Genomic DNA, 17,945 nt, shown 5'->3' with positions numbered 1-17,945 from the left:
TGTTAAAGTCAGATTTTAATTGGCTGTTTTAACTGAGTTATAAATCTGATGGACAAGCAAAGCCCATTGTTCTTTCTGAGTTAAAGTTACATTGTTGATTATTGCAGCTCTATGAGTCTTCAACAAAGTTTTTTCCAGCACCAAAAAGCTCTCAGTCAGACATGCAAACATCAAGAATCAACCTGTGAATCTCAACAATGGTGAAAATCCAAAAAGCATGTTGCAGTGCATTCTGGGTGCCACCTATCAAAATTCATCCATGGCTCCCATGATGCATTGTGGCATGATTAAATTATTAGCTGGATTGTTTCAGTAATTTCCTTTATTCTTACTATTCTATTTTTTTTTTTTATGTTACTTTTAGTAGTTTGTTTTCCAATGTTTATAGTTGTTCTGTTTTTCTGAAAATGCTGTTTGTCATACACAAATTTGAGTTTCATACACAAATATTGGATGTATGTGTGTGCCTAAAACAAGCTTTTTTTATTATCAGAACAACTTTCAAGAAATCTTTTTAATTAACAGTTACCATTAGTGATGTGACATTTGAACCGAGGTGTCGGAGCTTGTGTTGAGAAAAAAGGGGCGTGCCAGATAAAGCCGGTTTTCGAGGCTTGTGTTGTTGACATGGAGAACACGTGACTGATGACAAACGAGGCCTCGGTTTGTGTGGACACGTCATCGGTTCGGGCTGAGTGTCAGTTCCGGATAAAGGGGGTTCGAAACTCACGCCACCTTGTGGGTGTTTTCAGGTGTAGATGAATCAGTTGTAGTAGAGAGAGTCAGAGTTAGAGTTAGATAGTTGTGTCGTAATCGTTATTGTGTCATATATGTGTTAGGGCTGTATAATATTAGATTATATCAGGTTATATTAGGTATAGTATATTTTTATTATTAATTAAAGTAGTTATGTTATAGTATTGTTATATTAATTAGATACGATTTTTTGGATTGCTTTGGTTTTTTGGATTTGGACTGGACTGCTTTTTGATTTGGATTGCCCTTTTGGATTTGTTTGCTTTTTGTGAACTCTTCCTTTTTCCTTGTAATGGAGCCAGCAAGAAAGAGGAATCCTCCTCTGTCTGGGAGTTTTTTTAAATGGTTGGTCACAATAAGGTATGTGTATTATTATTATTGTTTTACTGTCTTGATCTAACAATAATACTCACTATAAGGCTGTATTATATTTCATGTCTATTCGTTTATGTTGCTAGGTGAAATGTTTGCTGTGCCTAAAGGAGCTGACATACAACAATAACACCTCCTCCATGCTCAGGCATTATCGAGCACTGCACGAGCATGCACAGACTACTAACAATCTTTATCAATCAAATCAAATCAATATTTATCCAAAGTGAATCTCACAGGATCCACTAGTATATTGGGCTCAACATAAACATCTGTATCCTCATTTATAACAGTAGGCCCTGCGTTCCTCTGTTCCAATGCGAAATGATCTTTTCCAAGGCTGGAGAGGTTTTGTCCAAAAGGAGGATTCGTCTAAATCGTCGAAAAATTCTGTTCCTCAATAAAAGAATGTGTGATCCTTCCCTCACCCACCCCAAACTGCAGTGTTGCAGTTTGTTCCACTAAATCCAAAGTCCCATAAGCACAACACTGCACTAAAACTAGTAACAGTTTAATGCACAAAACACACCAGAAACAATTCTTAACCTTTCCCACCCCACACTTTTCTGTTGTAATTTGCGTTATTACACTCCCTCCACCATAAGAACTACATTCAACACAGTCTCACTTTTGTTGTTCCTACTGTCACTATCCGAACAATTTATGAATAATGAATGAACTGTGTGTGACAGTTGTCTCTGCACAAGTAAATTCAGACAGACAGAGAAACATATTTTATTTGATACCCAGGCAATGGACAAATGTCTGCTCAGGTCATTGATTCAGTAGGCTTTTATTGGTCTGCTATTTCTTTGCACAGTAGCTAGGTGTCACTAGTGAGCAATAATGTATGAAGCCTCGAGTAATGAACCTTTTGGTGAAGCAATGGGCTGCGAGGTTTCAGTGGTTCAGGAAGCCACATTTTGCCACCACTAGTTACCATACAATCACAGGGTTGTTATAATCAATGAGATCAATCAAATCTGTTTAGGCTTTAATTGAGTTTGGTGATTCAGATCAAATGCCCAGGTTTTGATTTTCTCTCGTCTATTTGTTACAATTCAGTTATAACAGCCAAACCAAATCTGACTTTAAAAATGTAAGGCTCAAGAGCCCAACTGAACAAAACACTGACCACTATAATGGTGACATAAAAATAGTGATTTTCGTCTTTGTTGATTCTCGTCAATAATGGTCAATCATCCCTCAATGAATCACTTAATTATCTCATTAACTTTAACTCAGATTCAGTGTTAATTTAACACTCCTATTTTAACACTTTCACACTCTTGAGTGTGGTCTCACATTTACTCTGAGCAGAGTTAATTTCACTCTGTATTTTTTTGCTGTGTAGTTTGCACTGCACAAGACATGGTTTCTTTTTCCCATGTATAATAGATAAACATTCACTGGTTTTATGTGGTAATATAAGTCATCCGGCGAAGCAGGTTCAATGAATAAAGTAGCTCGGAACGGACTAGAAAATCAGACAACGATTAGCTCAGATCTGATTCGTTTGATCTAAACATTTATTCATTGTTGATTATGCGCTTTTGAAGATAGCTCAACTCCATCAAGCTGGGGTCACAATATTTCAGTATTTCTGGTCATAAGTGTTTGTGATTTTAATAGTTTTATCATTCAGTTCAGAATGTTACTATTGTTAAGTCATAATTTCAGGAGTGACTCATCATTCTGTACACAATACAATCAGTCTACTCCAGATTATGATGTTGGGAGGGACTGTACAGACTGATTAATAAAACATTAACCCTTTAGGCGCCAGGGCCTTTAGGAAAAAATGCTGTATTTTGACATCAAGATTTCAAAAGCATGTGGCTTGAAAGGGCTTAAAGATAGAGATCTACTGTCAGTTAGACAAATGTTGGGCATGACCAAAAGTTTATGTGGGGTCTACATATATTCATCTAATTTGCATATTATGACATCACCAGAGGCGGTCATCTCCGATTTCATAATATTTAGGAAATATTAGATAATGAATTGATGTTTGAACTTATTTGCATGTTTTGTGCGTGTGTGTGTGTTTATCTTCATTATAAATGATCAGAAACTAGGAAGCCAAAAATAAAACAGGGGACAGTACTATATTATTACTATATTAATATACTATATAGCAGTAAAACACGTGAACAGTAGCCTACTTTTTGATCAGTTCATCAGTAATATTCAGGAAATAATAGATATTGAATGGATTTTTAAACTTGCAAGGTTTTTTTTTCATCTTTTTATTCTCATTCCAAATGATCAGGGGAGAAAAATTATATTACTGTGCCATAGTAAAATACATCTGCCATTTTTTTGATCAGTGGACCAGCTATCTGCCCACTCTGATATCTACAGACACAGTTGTAGTTCTTGAGAGTATGGTACCAATCTCTCATTGCATGGCATATTAGGGCTGTGATTAGAAAACTGTTGTAGTGACAGCTGAACTAAAGCAGAGAGCAGCAAATTACACCCCTCCAGCCATCTAACAGAGAAGCTACCTTGAGACTTCAGGAGTCATTCACTTCAGCTACTAAATCTTCAAAAACAGTCCATTATGCTGCTTTATATTACACAGTGCATCAGAATGATTTCACTTTTTTTCCCTTGATGAATGCAGGATGAAGCATTCACGAAAAGTCACTGTGAATAGCCTTATTCAGATTGTAATTGTTTCTCAGGGGGACGTAAGTGATTTTCACCATTTACAGTTGGTGCTTTTAATGCCGTCTGAATCCAGGATCTTGGTGCTTTTCTCTCACCACCCTTGTAAAGATCCCCGTCAGAAATACTACTGTTTTTAGACAAAGACAGAGGTCGAGTGGTGATTTAATTGCTGCTCGAAGCCACATCCCTGAGTTTACAAGAAGAAATTGATTCAAAATTCAGTGTTTAAACCCTTTTTTTAATAATTGTAATTTGCATACATATTTATTTCTGAAATGCTGGAAAGTATTTAAAAGAACAATATTTCATAATTGCTCCACCAAAGCGACTGGGAGCAGAAAGAGAAGAAAAACACTCGAAGTGGGTCTTTATTGTGGCAGCAGCAGGTATGCAATAACATTTTAAGATGTGTACTATCATAAACAGATATATATCGCGTTTAATTATATACCACTATAGCCCGACTTTGTTTCTATTTTTTAAACAGGAGATTTGAATAATCAAATAATAAATATGATTATATATTATAAAATATCCTTGGAATAATAAGAATACATTTTACTTACCAATAAGTATTTTTAAATACACTGTACACAATAATAACAACAAATTTGTAAATAAAAATGTATTTTATTTACAGCAGACAATCATGTGACTGGCCACGTGAGCAGCACTTTCCTGAAGTTTCCCTCTTTTCAGGGTTAACATAGTCAGAGTTTTCATTTAACCTTCTTTCTGAAATAGGCCTCTGGATTTGCTCCAAGAGTTGTCATCTTGTTTCTATATTACAAAATCAACAACGTCACCATAAAAAGTGTGTTTTTTGAGGGAAAGATAACCTTGTTCAGTTTTTCCGGTGCAGCAACAGGATGTTAGCATGGCTCTCAAGTCTTACTCGTCCACAGTGAGGCACACGCATGTCGAGTTCACACGCTCTCAGGCCACGCTGAGAAGTAAGTGATAGCTTGTCCCACTATTTAAACAATTAACTCTTTCCCCATCAGCATTTTTTTTTAAACAGTTTGCAGCCACCGCCAGCAATTTTGATGATTTTCAGTCAAATTTGATGTTCTCCAGTATATTTTGCTGTATGTAATACACTAAAATAATGATCAGATTTAAACAAAAAAATATTTTTTATTTTTTTATTTTTTTTTATCAACACTAGAATATAGGTAGGTTTCATAAATAATCCATAATTTTGAGCAAAAAGTTGAAAAAAATCTAATTTTTATCAAAAACTACATCTGGATAATATTCAGTATAAATATCAAAGCATAAATCCTGTAAATCGCTTCCATCAACACCTCCAAAGCTAGCACAGATATATATACCCCTTCCTGGATCAACATTGTACTCTGTAACATTATGCTGTTTTCATTTATATGCTGTCTATTGCTGATAATCACATTATTTTTCATATGCATCTGTTTACATAAGAGATTAATGTTTACCATCCTTTTCACGTGTGTTTTTGTTTGGGAGGTCTTGTACTCGTTCAGAAGATGTGCAATAGTGCCCCTGAGTATATAACAGTGAAAACTCGTTATAACTCCTCAATGGAAGAGAAATTAATAAACAAGGTTGGGGAAGTTATTTGTCGAGGTCATATCTGTCTCAGAATCATACAGAGTTACATAACACCTACCAGCCAATCAGAAATTAGAATGTTTTTTCTGTGTAAATATGGTGATCACACTGCAAGCATGAACATGGATGCACATCCACACAGAGAGTAAGGTGATAGATCAAGATCCCCTTCGTTTTTTTTTTTTTTTTTTTTTTTTTTTTTTATAGCATTTTTTACATTTCGATTTTACGATTCCTGGACGAATCAGTTACCTACCTGTCAACACTTTGCTCTCACAGTGATGTCACCATGAGCTCCCAGGATACTTGTGATGAGGTCACAATGTGAGGTCACTGTGAGCTAAAAGTGTAACCTCACACTGCACTCAATGTGTGCTCATACTAATGTGAGGTCAAAGTGCACTCACTGTACAGAGACTAGGTACCCAGCATGCATTGCAGCATGGAGCTTTTAATTGTCACCATTGTTGAGATTCCTACACTGATTTTTTATGTTTCTCTGTTTTTAAATGACACAGCAGTTCAAAATGCTTGTGACTTGTAATGCTTTTCATAAATTATTAAACTGCTGGCATATGTTGCATCATTAAATACCTTTTATAATTAAAAAACTTTAGATAAGTAGCTCCCCACAGAAACTGCGTATTGAATCTGGGTGGTGATTGTGTTATCAAATGTGCTTTACAAACACAGTTACAGCAGCCCAAAAAATATAATGTCTAAAAAGTCAAGGGTTAAGAGTCCAACTAAAGCAGATACTAAGCAGCTTGATGCTAGCGTGTGAAATGAAACAATCAAACATCATCATCTAAACCTCTGTTCATTCTCATTGTCTCAGTGTGGCAAGAAAATTGATTTATCTAATGTATTTCACTTTTTAATGATAAATTGTTAATTTATTTACTTCACTTATTTAATGATTTATCAACTTTATTTTATTTAAGCATTTGTTTCACTTATGTTATGATTTATTGTTCATAAAATCATTGATTTCCGATGAGATCACATCTGACATAATGTACATATAGACATAATGCTTTCAATGCAGTTGAAATTTATTTGAAGGTTTGCTACATTTATACAATAGTAAATCAAACGATCAAAAACAAAGATAAAGTAAAAGCTAAACCTTCACATCTATCAAATGATGAAAATAATATCAGATATTCCTTCCAACTTTGCCAAACATTCCCGATGGCAAAAAAGTTTGTATTTGGAGTTTTTCCCCATAAATACACACCGTTAGGGTTTGTGCCGTGACAGTTTTTGTACCAAAATGCGCCGAGATGCAGACCGGCACAGTTATGTTCATAGGAATCTTGGTCCTTGTCAAAGGTGGAGAACTTCTCTCCGTGATGGTACAACAAAGATTCACCTGCAGAGGAAGAGCATCATTCAGCACATTGAGATCTTGCGACTTATTCACTTATTCATGACATATTGACCATTTATAATAATACATTTCTGATTATTTAGAATGACATCTATTTCTGATAAAAAAAAAATATAAATAATAAAAAAACTCTGATATTCTACTACAAGGAACCCTCTAATTTGGTACATTACTGTAATATTAGAGATTAAAATTAACAACAGAGCCCAGAGTACTATATTCAACTGCTATTTATTTTCAGGTTATCCACTGATGTATATAATAACTGGATGCTCATTGCGTTCTAAACTACAGACAATGACTGACAGCCAAAACACTGACCCACATCACCCGATTTAAAGCGTATCAGTCGCACGGGATTAGATTGCATGGTATTTTTATGTAAATTAATTTTTACTTCTACCTGCAATATTCTGATATAATGTGAAATTACATAAACTGACTGTGCAAGGCAAATGAAGGTATGTGAATAAAAAGCATAAATCTTTATTCAGATTTCAGAATAAGCTTGTCGTTTGTACATATGTTGAGGATTTCGTCTGTCTGTTGTTTATCACAGGCAGGGATGTTGTGGCAGGCTCACACATCTGGTCAGCCAGAATCTCAGGCTTTTCCTCAAAGAAAGTATTTAGCAGCATCCAGTAGGACTTTACCTGGGGCGTCACAAACCAGATCTTGCTGCCAGATCAGACCCTGAACCCCTCCATGAGGGTAATGTTATTTCAGATGACGAGGTAGCTGGCACCAATGAACTTCTTCACATACACCTCCAAGTTTCTTCTTCTTTGTCAAATAAAGATTGTGGCCCAGTTGGGGTTGTAATGATTTCACATTGGGGCCATATTTATTCAGGCAATCTCCAATTTAATTTGTTCTGTCTCAATAATGCTTTTAAAGACAATGATGTTGAAAAAGGTAAAGATCCAAAATAGTCTTTAATAACAGTCACAGGTTGAACCAAACAAAGCAGGCAACAGAGACGGCAGCAGACAAAGATCAGCAAGAAGGACCAAAACAGAGCAAAACTGTAACACCTACCTGCTCCGCCATCTATGAATCCTGAAACATGCAGTCGATACCCATCAGCTTCAGGACCCACAGAGAAAGAGGAGTACACCGCAAAAACTTGATTTCCTTCAAAGTCCTCCAGATCCACTCTCAGCGTGTACTTCCTGTTGCGTGTCAGCTGGTTCATGTTCTCCAGCCCTGATCATACACACACATGAAGAACACGTTCAACCAAACACGGGACATGAACATCCACACAAACACACACACACACACACACACTGTGAGATCTTACCCAGCCAGTATTCACTTTCCACATTCCCAAATCCTCTCTTGTACTGGTCCCACGGCCGATAGAAGTTCACACTGCCGTCCATTCTCCTCTGAATCACCTGTGATGGGTTTATACAGAAGATATGATTCATAATGAATGTTCTGATGTGTGTTAATGATTTATAGTCACATTAATACCGTCCATCCTCCATTGTCTTCAACTTTCCCATCTGAGATCATCTCACAGTAAACCCAGAGAGGAGCGTCGCCCACTGGATAGATGGGATAAATCCCACTGATTTTTTGTCCTGAGTTAAAAATGTCAGAACAGTCGAATGGCATGAATTTACAGTCACTGCCCAGTACAGCCGGAAGAAGAGCCACCAAAAACACCATCATCTATATGAGACAGAAAGATAAAGAGATTAAATTTTAAAAAAATGCTGAAAACATCTCTAGGAATGTAGAGTTAGTATAAACGTACTGCCATCTTCTCAATCTTTCCCACAGCAGATCACAGCAGAGATCTGTTTTACCTTGACAAAAATAACAATCATTTTTCTGTTATGTCTATTTCCTGAAAGATCAAGTTTATGTTCTGTAAAGTAACTGACCATTTGTGTTGTGCCTCTTGTGTTGTTCTGTTTGATAAAAACACTCTTTATATATCTGTCAGATTGACAGGCGCCTCCTCTGCATCTTCATGTAAATGTAAGCACTAGATGTCTAGCTACATGATCATGTTATCTGTAATGTATGTTTACAGAGAGAGAGAGAGGGGGGGGGATACCAAATTAAATATTAGATTCTGGTAAATAACCCATTCTGCAGCCAAAAGTTATTTACACACTAAGTCATACACCATCAATTATAACAAAGGACAAAATGGCCACAACTGTTTTATTTATATTAATTAATCATATTCAATTCAAAGTGTAGATTGCCTCTCAAACAGCCTGACAACTTGCACTCAGATTGTCTGGTAGAGCCAGACAAATATATTATGATAGCAAACCCTAACAAAATATGTCCTCTGAATCTCCAAAATGTCTCTTTCTCTATAGGTTTTATGAACAATGAAGGAACTTCTTTCCATGTTATCATTCTGCAAACATTATGTAAATGTTACTTTCAAATGGGAATTTTCTGAAAGGAGTAGCAATACTTAACAAAGTACATAGTAAATACCAGAGAATTTGGAACAGACATTCTGTTCATGTCACTTAAAAATGTTATGTAAGATTTAGGAGCAGCTGACCAGAGTTTGAATCTATTCCTGTAACTTATTGCATTACAGATTATAACCGGACCCTTCATCGGTTTCTGTTCAAGATGTTGATGCAGAAACACATCTTCGCGAGCATCTGACCAGTAATGCAGTTCATGTTCAAAGGACGAGCTTTTAAAAGCAAGGATTTTTGTACTTGTACTTAAGAAAAATTCTGTCTTAACAACGTTCACTTGCGATGGCGTAATATTTGACCATCAGTGTCTGTACTTTCACTCAAGTAGTGGAGTGGTTTACTTTGTCCACCTCTGGTTGCAAGCCCCAGCCAATGAAGAAAAGGGGCGCAGGAGACTTGCACAGGACACTAGAAGAGGCAGCATCCATGACATTTTGGTAGGGATCCCAATTCGTCAGTCATTACCGACATGGCGTTGAGAGTGATTGACTGCAAGGGAACATCTCGGTTACGTTTGTAACCCTCGTAACATGAAGGTGGGACCGGGGACGTCACCACAGCTGTTTGGCCTGGTCACCAGCTCGGCTCCTCAGCAATAACCTAACTAGGCCAATAAATTGCACACGCTGCCTATTCATACTCGCGCTATGATCAGTGGCAGCTGTGCATTGGCTCATTTATTTTACACTTAAGTTGGATTGGTTTCTCAAAGTGAGACCCCAATTCGCCTGTCATTACTGACATGATGTCTCTGTCCACTCTTCGGGGAAAGAGGGTTACAAACGTAAGTGAGACGTTTCTGAGAGAAGTTCAGAATAAGGGTTGAAAATAATATTTTTTTCACATATCATTTATTTATTTACTTATTTATTTGTTGTGTCATTATAAGCAAACCTCAAGGAACATATTAAAAATAATAAAAAAGTCCATTTCATGAGCCCTTTAAAGAAAGAAACTTAATAAGAAGAGAGTTCCGGCTTCAGAAATTTTATTTTCAGTGCTGTTTAGACAGTGTCACTGTATATTCTGTAGAGAATATAGTTTGTTCTCGTTGTATGTTTTTGGGTAATTGCTGTTTGTCCTCGATGGGTTTTGGTCTTGAATGTGTTCTAGTGAAAAGTTAAGAGCTAATAACAGATCGCATGACCTCCAGCTTTGCATGTGTCATGAACAGAAATGAGTCTTATGTTGGTTTTTGGGATGTCAACAGCTCAAACCAATTTGTGTGTCAAGAGTACAAATGTATAAAAACAAATAAAGCACTATGAAGACACAAATACAGACAGTGTCTTGAAATGTAAGCCTGTTTACCTCTCAAACATCTGATCTACTGAAGAGCAAACCATTGAGGATGTTGTGTTTTGTTTTGAACATGTCATGTCATCTGCAAAGAAAAAATGGATCCAAGAAACATGTTTGTTAATGTAAGTTAAACAGTACATTGTGCATTATGATGAATTTCCAAGTGAAGGCAGGTGTGAGTGCATGTGATCTGCATGCAAAGTGAGGCCAAGACTTTTGGAGCATATGCTTCTTTTTTTATTTTTTTTCAGTAGGGTTGTATGTAAATTATTATTATTATTATTTTGTATTTGTGACATTACTGCATATGATTACATTTACCCCATATATTACCATATATTTTACTCTATATTATACTTATAATATTTTAAAACAGGCTTTAAACAGATGTACAGTATTTTTGAAGAGCTTAGAAGAGTTGCTATCAGGATAACTGTCATTAACAGATATAAGGCGGGGCTTGAGAGAGGGACTGTTATTGTTACATTTGTTGTTCATTTTAGGTGAAATATGTCCAGGACATATGTGAGTCACGTCATTAGTGCTTGGCTAAATAACACCAGCAGTTTCCTTAACTCACATAATCGGTGTCAATAAAATCCACTATTTTGCTTAAGTATGTATTTTATGCAATACAAAATGGGTTAACTAATCATTATATCTGTGATTGTTTCGCTCATTTTCCTACAAGCATCCGTTGTCTGTCAATGCGCTCATTTTCGTCAAACTGAAGGCCTATCGCTCCAGTCCAGCAGGGGGCGGAAGTGCGTCATATGTTGCTGCGTCTCGCGCAGACTCACGACGGAAGTAGTACAGAGTTTTCTTTCTGCTGCTGTGTGATTAACGTATTTCAGGTCAGTTATGTGAATTTACTGCATAATGTACTTTAAGAGATTATGACCGTGTGTTTTATCGTATCTCGCTACTGTGTGTCGGACGATGATTTATGTTTTACAGAGAAGCGAGTTCAATATCATGTTTTAATACTTCAAATCCAGCAGCTAAACGTTTCTTACATGTGATTAATGTTATGCATTATTGTATAATATTTGATAGAAAGCATAAATCATCTTTGTAACATTGTTAGGATTTCTTGAGCACTTTTTTTTCTCTCTAAGGTAAATTTTTCATAGTAAAATGTAAACATTTTGTTATGAAAAGGTTTGTATTTAAAACGTTTTATTGAATGATTAGATTTTATTTTAGATTTGTCTGTTTTACCATTATCCCAGACATTCAGTAGAAAACTATAAACAAGGTATTGTAAATATTCTTTGAACTAATAATTACTAGTAACTTTATTAACTTGCCATGAAGGCAGTTCATTTTAATAAATTGTATTAGTATAAAGAAAGGTTAGTCAGAATCTGAAGAAACATCTAATTATATGTGAATTAGTTTTTTTTCAGTCCATTATCAATGTGTCTTCCAGTAACCATGAAGTGTTTGTGTTCAGATGTTGATCATGAAAGCGCAGGTGGATGTGGTCTGCTGTAAATCAGTAGGAACTGATCTGTCCATGCTGGATATTGAGGATTTCATCACAGAAATCTGTCAGCTGAAGAAAGAGGTGGCTTCACTGGAGGCAAAGCTGAGAGAAAGAGGAGACAAACTGAACAGAGAGGTTTGAACAGATCTTCATTTCATCTTTAGCTGCTAATATGGACTGATTGTTGTGTGAATCAATGTCTTATTGTTAATCATACTCTCACTAGATATATTACTGATTGTGTTTGTCAGGATGTGGAGCAGGTTTGGGTGCGTGAGACTGATGGGACAGAAGCTCAGGATTCAGTCTGGAGCGTCAGAGATCAGAGATCCAGAGACACACAGGACTCAGAGCTCAGCCTCACTTTACTCTGTTATACTGACGCTCAGGATCATGAATCCACTGATCAAACCTCTGACTGTAACGCTGGAGAACAGCAGATGCTGCAGACGCCGCTGAAGATGTGCTCCGTCAAACTGGTGGACTGCAGGAACCTGATCGAGAGCAGAGGAGAAGAAACCACCGCAGAGAAACAACAACAACACACTGATGAGGAAGAGGAGGAGGAGAATAATGGGGATGATGATGATGAAGATTTTGTTCCTCCAGGTTTGTTTCTCTTTTTATGTTGTTTTAAATGACACTTCATTGTCAGCAGCGACTCTGCAGAATCAGGCTCACATTGACTGATGGCGCAGATTTTCAGAGATATTTGGGACCATGATGGAAAATTTTAGTAGTGCTAAACGATTTACAGGAAAATCAAATTGACACATTTCTGATAATTTTTTGAATGGGATTAAAAATGTCCCTTTTTAAGAGCTCCAGGTTTTCTGTGTTTGTTTGTAGGGCTGCAGGGTTTGGCCAAACATCACACTTTGATTGTTTTTCAGTATAGTGTGACAAATATTCATACATTATGAATCATTACTTTTACATTTATTCCTTTTGCAGATAATTTTATCCAAAGCGATTTTGAAATGAGAACAATAGAAGCAGTCAGACCAACAAGATAACAACAACATTAATAGTGACGTGACATACACCCAAGTATGGTGACCCATACTCAGAATTCGTGCTCTGCATTTAACCCATCCAAAGTTCCCAAACCCACATACAGCAGTGAGCACACACCTGGAGCAGTGGGCAGCCATTTATGCTGCGGCGCCCGGGAAACAGTTCGGGGTTCGGTGCCTTGGTCAAGGACACCACAGTCATGGTATTGCCAGCCCAAGACTCGAACCCACAGCCCTAGGGCTAGGAATCAAACTTTCTAACCACTAGGCCACAATTTCTTCTATACAAATGCCTTGACGTGTCTCAGTTAGTCTAGCAGAGTACACGTAGCTAGTTTTTTATATATATATATATAGAATGGAATAGAATAGAAAAAGTAAGTGCTAGGATTTAGTTCAGGTGCTTGTAAAGAAAAACAAAAACAAAACAAAAACATGTCTTAAGACCTTTTATTTTTATTATTATTATTGGTTAAAGAGCTGTTCGAATAGGATCAGGAATGATTCAACCAGCTGGGTACAGTTCAGGAAAAGGTCAATGAGAGTGATTTTGTGCTTTTGGTTAGCAAAACAAGACGCCATTCAACTTGCAAAACGCAAGCTTCTTGACGGCGCAAAATTTTAATAAGTTTAAGTTTATTAGTTTTCAAACCAAGTTTGAACTAGCGATATTAACTTTAGATATATTGGTTCAGTGCCAGTGGTTGCCTTGTAGGCATGCATCAGTACCTTGAATTTGATGCTAGGGCTGACAAGCTACGCAATGTCACGTTCATTATCGAAGGCGATTCATCTGGGATAATGAACGCGATATTGTGTAGCTTTTCAGTGATCTACAGCTCTGTCTATAAAATGTCACTCCATTTAGAAGCAGGTGATGGTGATTTAGCAGTAATCAGGGAACCAGATTTACTGATTAAATGCGAATGATCATATCGTTAGATATATCGCCCAGCCCTATTTGATGCAAGCGGCTAATGGTAGCCAGTGTAAACTGAAAAGGAGAGAAGTAAGGTAAACTTTTTTTGGCTAATTGTGGACCACTCTCACTGCTGTTGTATATAGATAGTACGTGCTTGGAAGGGCCATCAAGAGAGCATTGCAATAGTCCAGGCTAAAGAGAACAAGAGCTTGGACAAGAAGTTTTGTGGTTTGCTCTGACATAAAGGGTCTAATCTTGCTAATGTTGTATAAGGCAAATCTGCAGGACCAGGCCGTTATAGCAATATGGTCTGTGAAGCTCAACTGATGGTCCATCATAACTCCCAGGTTTTTGGCTGTACTTAAAAGAGTTAAGGTTGACGAACCCAGTTGTATATAGCAGTTGTGATGAAACAATGGATTTGCTGGAACCTCAAACAGTTCTGTCTTCACTAGGAATGTCTGTCTGACAGACTGCAATAAGAGCAGCTACCGCCGAATCATCTGGTCGGAATAAGAAGAAGAGTTGAGTGTCATCAGCATAGCAGTGGTAAGAAAAGCCATGCTTCTGAATGACAGATCCTAAAGATGACATGTAGATAGAGAAGAGGAGTGGTGCAAGCACTGAGCCTTGAGGAACCCCAGTAGCAAGATTTTGTGACTTAGAAACCTCACCACTTTAAGACACCCTGAAGGATCTATCTGAGAGGTAGGACTTGAACCACAGGAGTGCAGTTCCAGAGATGCCCACTGTTCTGAGGGTGGACAGTAGAATCTGGTGATTAACGGTTTCAAAAGCAGCAGACAGGTCCAGTAAGACGAGTACTGAGGATTTGGAAGCTGCTCTTGCCAGTTGCAGGGCACCAGTAACCAAGAAGAGGAGCAGTCTCAGTTGAGTGGCCACTTTTGAAGCCGGACTGGTTGCTGTCCAGCAGGTTGTTCTGTAAAAGGAACTTAGAGAGCTGGTTGAACACAGCTCACTCAAGTGTCTTTGCAATGAAATGTAAGAAGGGATACAGGTCTGTATTTTTATGTTTATTTTGTTCTAAAAGTGCTGGATTTAGAGAAGCTTTTTTTAAGCAGTGTGCTTACACGAGCCTGCTTAAATGCTGTAGGAAATGTACCAGAGTGAATAGAGGTGTTGAAAATGTTTGTTAGCGAAGGTATGACTGAAGAAGAAATGGCCTGAAGGATGTGATTGGGGTTAGAACAGTTGATAAGTTTGTTTTGGTAGTATGTCATTTTAGCAATGGAGACTTTGCAGAGAAGGAACAGATGAGTGACTGATACACATTAAGGTTGGTAGAGTTGTTTTATTTGCACTGAACTCAGGGCTGCAAAGAGGAAATAGAGTGATGTTCCAAGGGGCAGAGGGGGAAGTGCATGCTGGTCTGGATGAAAGTGGGTAAAATTTGTCGAAGCAAGATGTTATAATGGAGATTGTCAATAGCACTGATTGCGTCCAGTGCTGAAAACTGAGAGAGTGAAGGAAGTGAGGATGAAACCATAGAGGATAGGCGAGAAGGAGAGAGTTAGCACAGTTTACATCGAAAGGTGACCTGCGGAGGAGTGTGTGCTGTGTCAGGAGTCAGTGTGAGGTTGGAAGTGATGAAGTGGTCTGAGGTGTGCAGTGGAGCAACTAAAATGTTGGTTACCCGACTTGTGAGTATTAGACGCTCGCTTTAGATCGAATGAGGCGAGCAGAGTATTGAAGTCAGCAGCTTGGGGTTTATCTAGATGGATGGTGAAGTCACCGAGCAGTACCAGAGGAGTACCATCCTCTGGAAAGTTTGATAGTAACACATCCAATTCCTCAAAGAAGCTGGTCAGTTGATCTAAGGCACGATAAATGACTACAAAGTGGATTTTAACAGGGTGAGCAATAGTAATTGCATGTGATAGAAGGTAAGATTTCCATTATTATTTGAGATTAGGAGATCAGTACTTCCATCACTTCCATCACACAGGTGTGGGAAACCAAAAGTATTTGGCAACCAAAATTATATGGCCAAAAATAGCAAAACATATAGCTCTGTCTGTGTTTGAATAATCAAAAAGGCCAACAGCGTGACGTGATCAAATATCTTTATCCAAGTATATTTTAAAGTTGTTTTATTAAAGTTTTGTTCCTTTCAGATGTCAATGGTGGCTCATCTTCTGATGGAGATGAAGAAACACAGCTGCAGACCAAGAGTTTCTCCTGCAGCACCTGTGGAAAAACACTGAGTTCAGAGAGTAATTTAAAGAGACACGAGAGAACACACACAGAACAGAAAGACTTCAGCTGTAAGATATGCAACATCAGCTTTCCTACAGCAGAAGAGAGGAGACTTCATTCAAAAGAGCACAGCGGGAAGAAGGAGTTTCACTGTGAACAATGCGGGAAGGTTTTTTTCCATCATTCTAGTCTAAAAGTTCACTTAAAGACTCACGGTGAAAAGTCTTTCCACTGCAGTGAATGTGGCAAGTATTTCAGCACCAAAGGAAGTCTTGATGCTCATAAGCGAATACACACGGGAGAAAGACCATACAAGTGTCCTCACTGCGAGAAAAGCTTCAATCACGGATCTCATCTGAAGAAACATGTGCGTTTGCACACCAATGAGAGACCGTATCAGTGCAGAGAATGTGGGAAAGCCTTCACAAACTCATTCACTCTAAAGTCACACCAGAGAATCCATTCAGATGAGAAACCCTTTCAGTGCAAACACTGCGACAAACGATTCCGTCAAAGAACAAATCTGAATTGTCACGAGAGGATTCACACCGGAGAGAAACCGTATCTGTGCGCCCACTGCGGGAAGAGTTTTTCTGATCCAACTCATTTCAGGGAACATAAGCGAATCCACACTGGGGAAAAACCATATCACTGCAGCATTTGTGGGATGAATTTCACACAAAACACTAACTTAATAATGCATCAGAGGATTCATACTGGAGAAAGACCGTTTAAATGCTCACAGTGTGAAAAGATGTTTGCTCGATCAGACGTCCTCAAGGTCCATCAGCGAGTTCATACAGGAGAGAAACCTTACTCCTGCTCCATCTGCGGCGAGAGATTCGCTTATTTAGGTAGTTTTCAGACCCACCAAAACAAACACCCTAAAGAACAAACTGCTCCAGAATCATCAGAGTGACTTTCATGTCTTGGTCTGTCAGTAAAGGATTTATTTCGGCAGTTGCTTTCATAATTCATGCCATGAGATATATGAAAGTAACACCATACACATGATGATTTGAATGTAAAACATGAACCGTATGATATAGATCTGGAGCTATTCCACACCAAAGAGTGCCTGTTTTGTTTTTATATATATATAACTTTGGTCTCAAACTCATTTCCTGGAGGGCACAGCTTAGTTTAGCTCCAGTTTAGCTCCAACCCAATTCAAACACACCTGATCCAGCTAATCAAGCTCTTCAGGATCACTAGAAACTCCCAAGCAGTTGTGAGTTGGAGCTAAACTCTGCAGACCTGTGGCTCTCCAAGAATTGAGCTTGAAAAAATGTTCTAATTTACTTCCAATTAACTATCAAATAAAGTCTGAAGATACTCAACATTGACTGTTTTTAAAACAATTCAGTCACTTAAAGGGGGGGGGGGAGTGAAATGCTCATTTTCACTCAATATCCTGTTAATCTTGAGTACCTATAGAGTAGTACTACATCCTTCATATCTCCAAAAAAGTCTTTAGTTTTATCATATTTATAAGAGAAAAAAAGTCTGTGCCGATTTTTTTTGAAAAAAAAAGGCGTGACGTGTGGGCGGAGCTAAAGAATCACGAGTGCGAGTAGGCTTTTGCGTTGAGAGCGTTAGGAAGCTGTGACATTACCCTGAGGGAAAAAAAAAACATCATCCAAAACAAACCATGGCTTACAGTCAGATTAAGCCGTTTAATTATGATCCAGAATCAGATCCCGAGGCTGAAACTGAACGAGAGCAGCAGCAGCAACGACTACAACAG

The 17,945-nt window shown here is 37.8% G+C and overlaps 2 protein-coding genes across 2 annotated transcripts; one reads left to right on the top strand and one right to left on the bottom strand.

Moving 5' to 3' along the window:
* Nucleotides 1-1,669: 1,669 nt before the first annotated feature.
* Nucleotides 1,670-8,468, bottom strand: LOC127948410 (microfibril-associated glycoprotein 4-like). Its single transcript, XM_052544844.1, has 5 exons — nucleotides 8,267-8,468; nucleotides 8,091-8,187; nucleotides 7,826-7,993; nucleotides 6,564-6,769; nucleotides 1,670-1,714 (listed from the first exon to the last, which is right to left on the bottom strand). Exons 1-5 carry the CDS (start codon nucleotides 8,465-8,467, stop codon nucleotides 1,670-1,672), a joined length of 717 nt encoding a protein of 238 aa, XP_052400804.1. The 5' UTR covers nucleotide 8,468.
* Nucleotides 8,469-11,290: 2,822 nt separating this feature from the next.
* Nucleotides 11,291-17,538, top strand: LOC127949500 (zinc finger protein 239-like). The gene is made up of 3 exons (XM_052546877.1): nucleotides 11,291-11,408; nucleotides 12,011-12,652; nucleotides 16,117-17,538. Exons 2-3 carry the CDS (start codon nucleotides 12,484-12,486, stop codon nucleotides 17,115-17,117), a joined length of 1,170 nt encoding a protein of 389 aa, XP_052402837.1. The 5' UTR covers nucleotides 11,291-11,408; nucleotides 12,011-12,483; the 3' UTR covers nucleotides 17,118-17,538.
* The last annotated feature ends 407 nt before the right edge of the window (nucleotides 17,539-17,945 follow it).

The sequence above is a fragment of the Carassius gibelio genome, chromosome B1 (genome assembly GCF_023724105.1).
Source record: "Carassius gibelio isolate Cgi1373 ecotype wild population from Czech Republic chromosome B1, carGib1.2-hapl.c, whole genome shotgun sequence".
NCBI lineage: Eukaryota > Metazoa > Chordata > Actinopteri > Cypriniformes > Cyprinidae > Carassius > Carassius gibelio.
The sequence above is the reverse complement of the archived record's forward strand: the minus strand, read 5'-3'. Positions and strand labels throughout refer to the sequence as shown.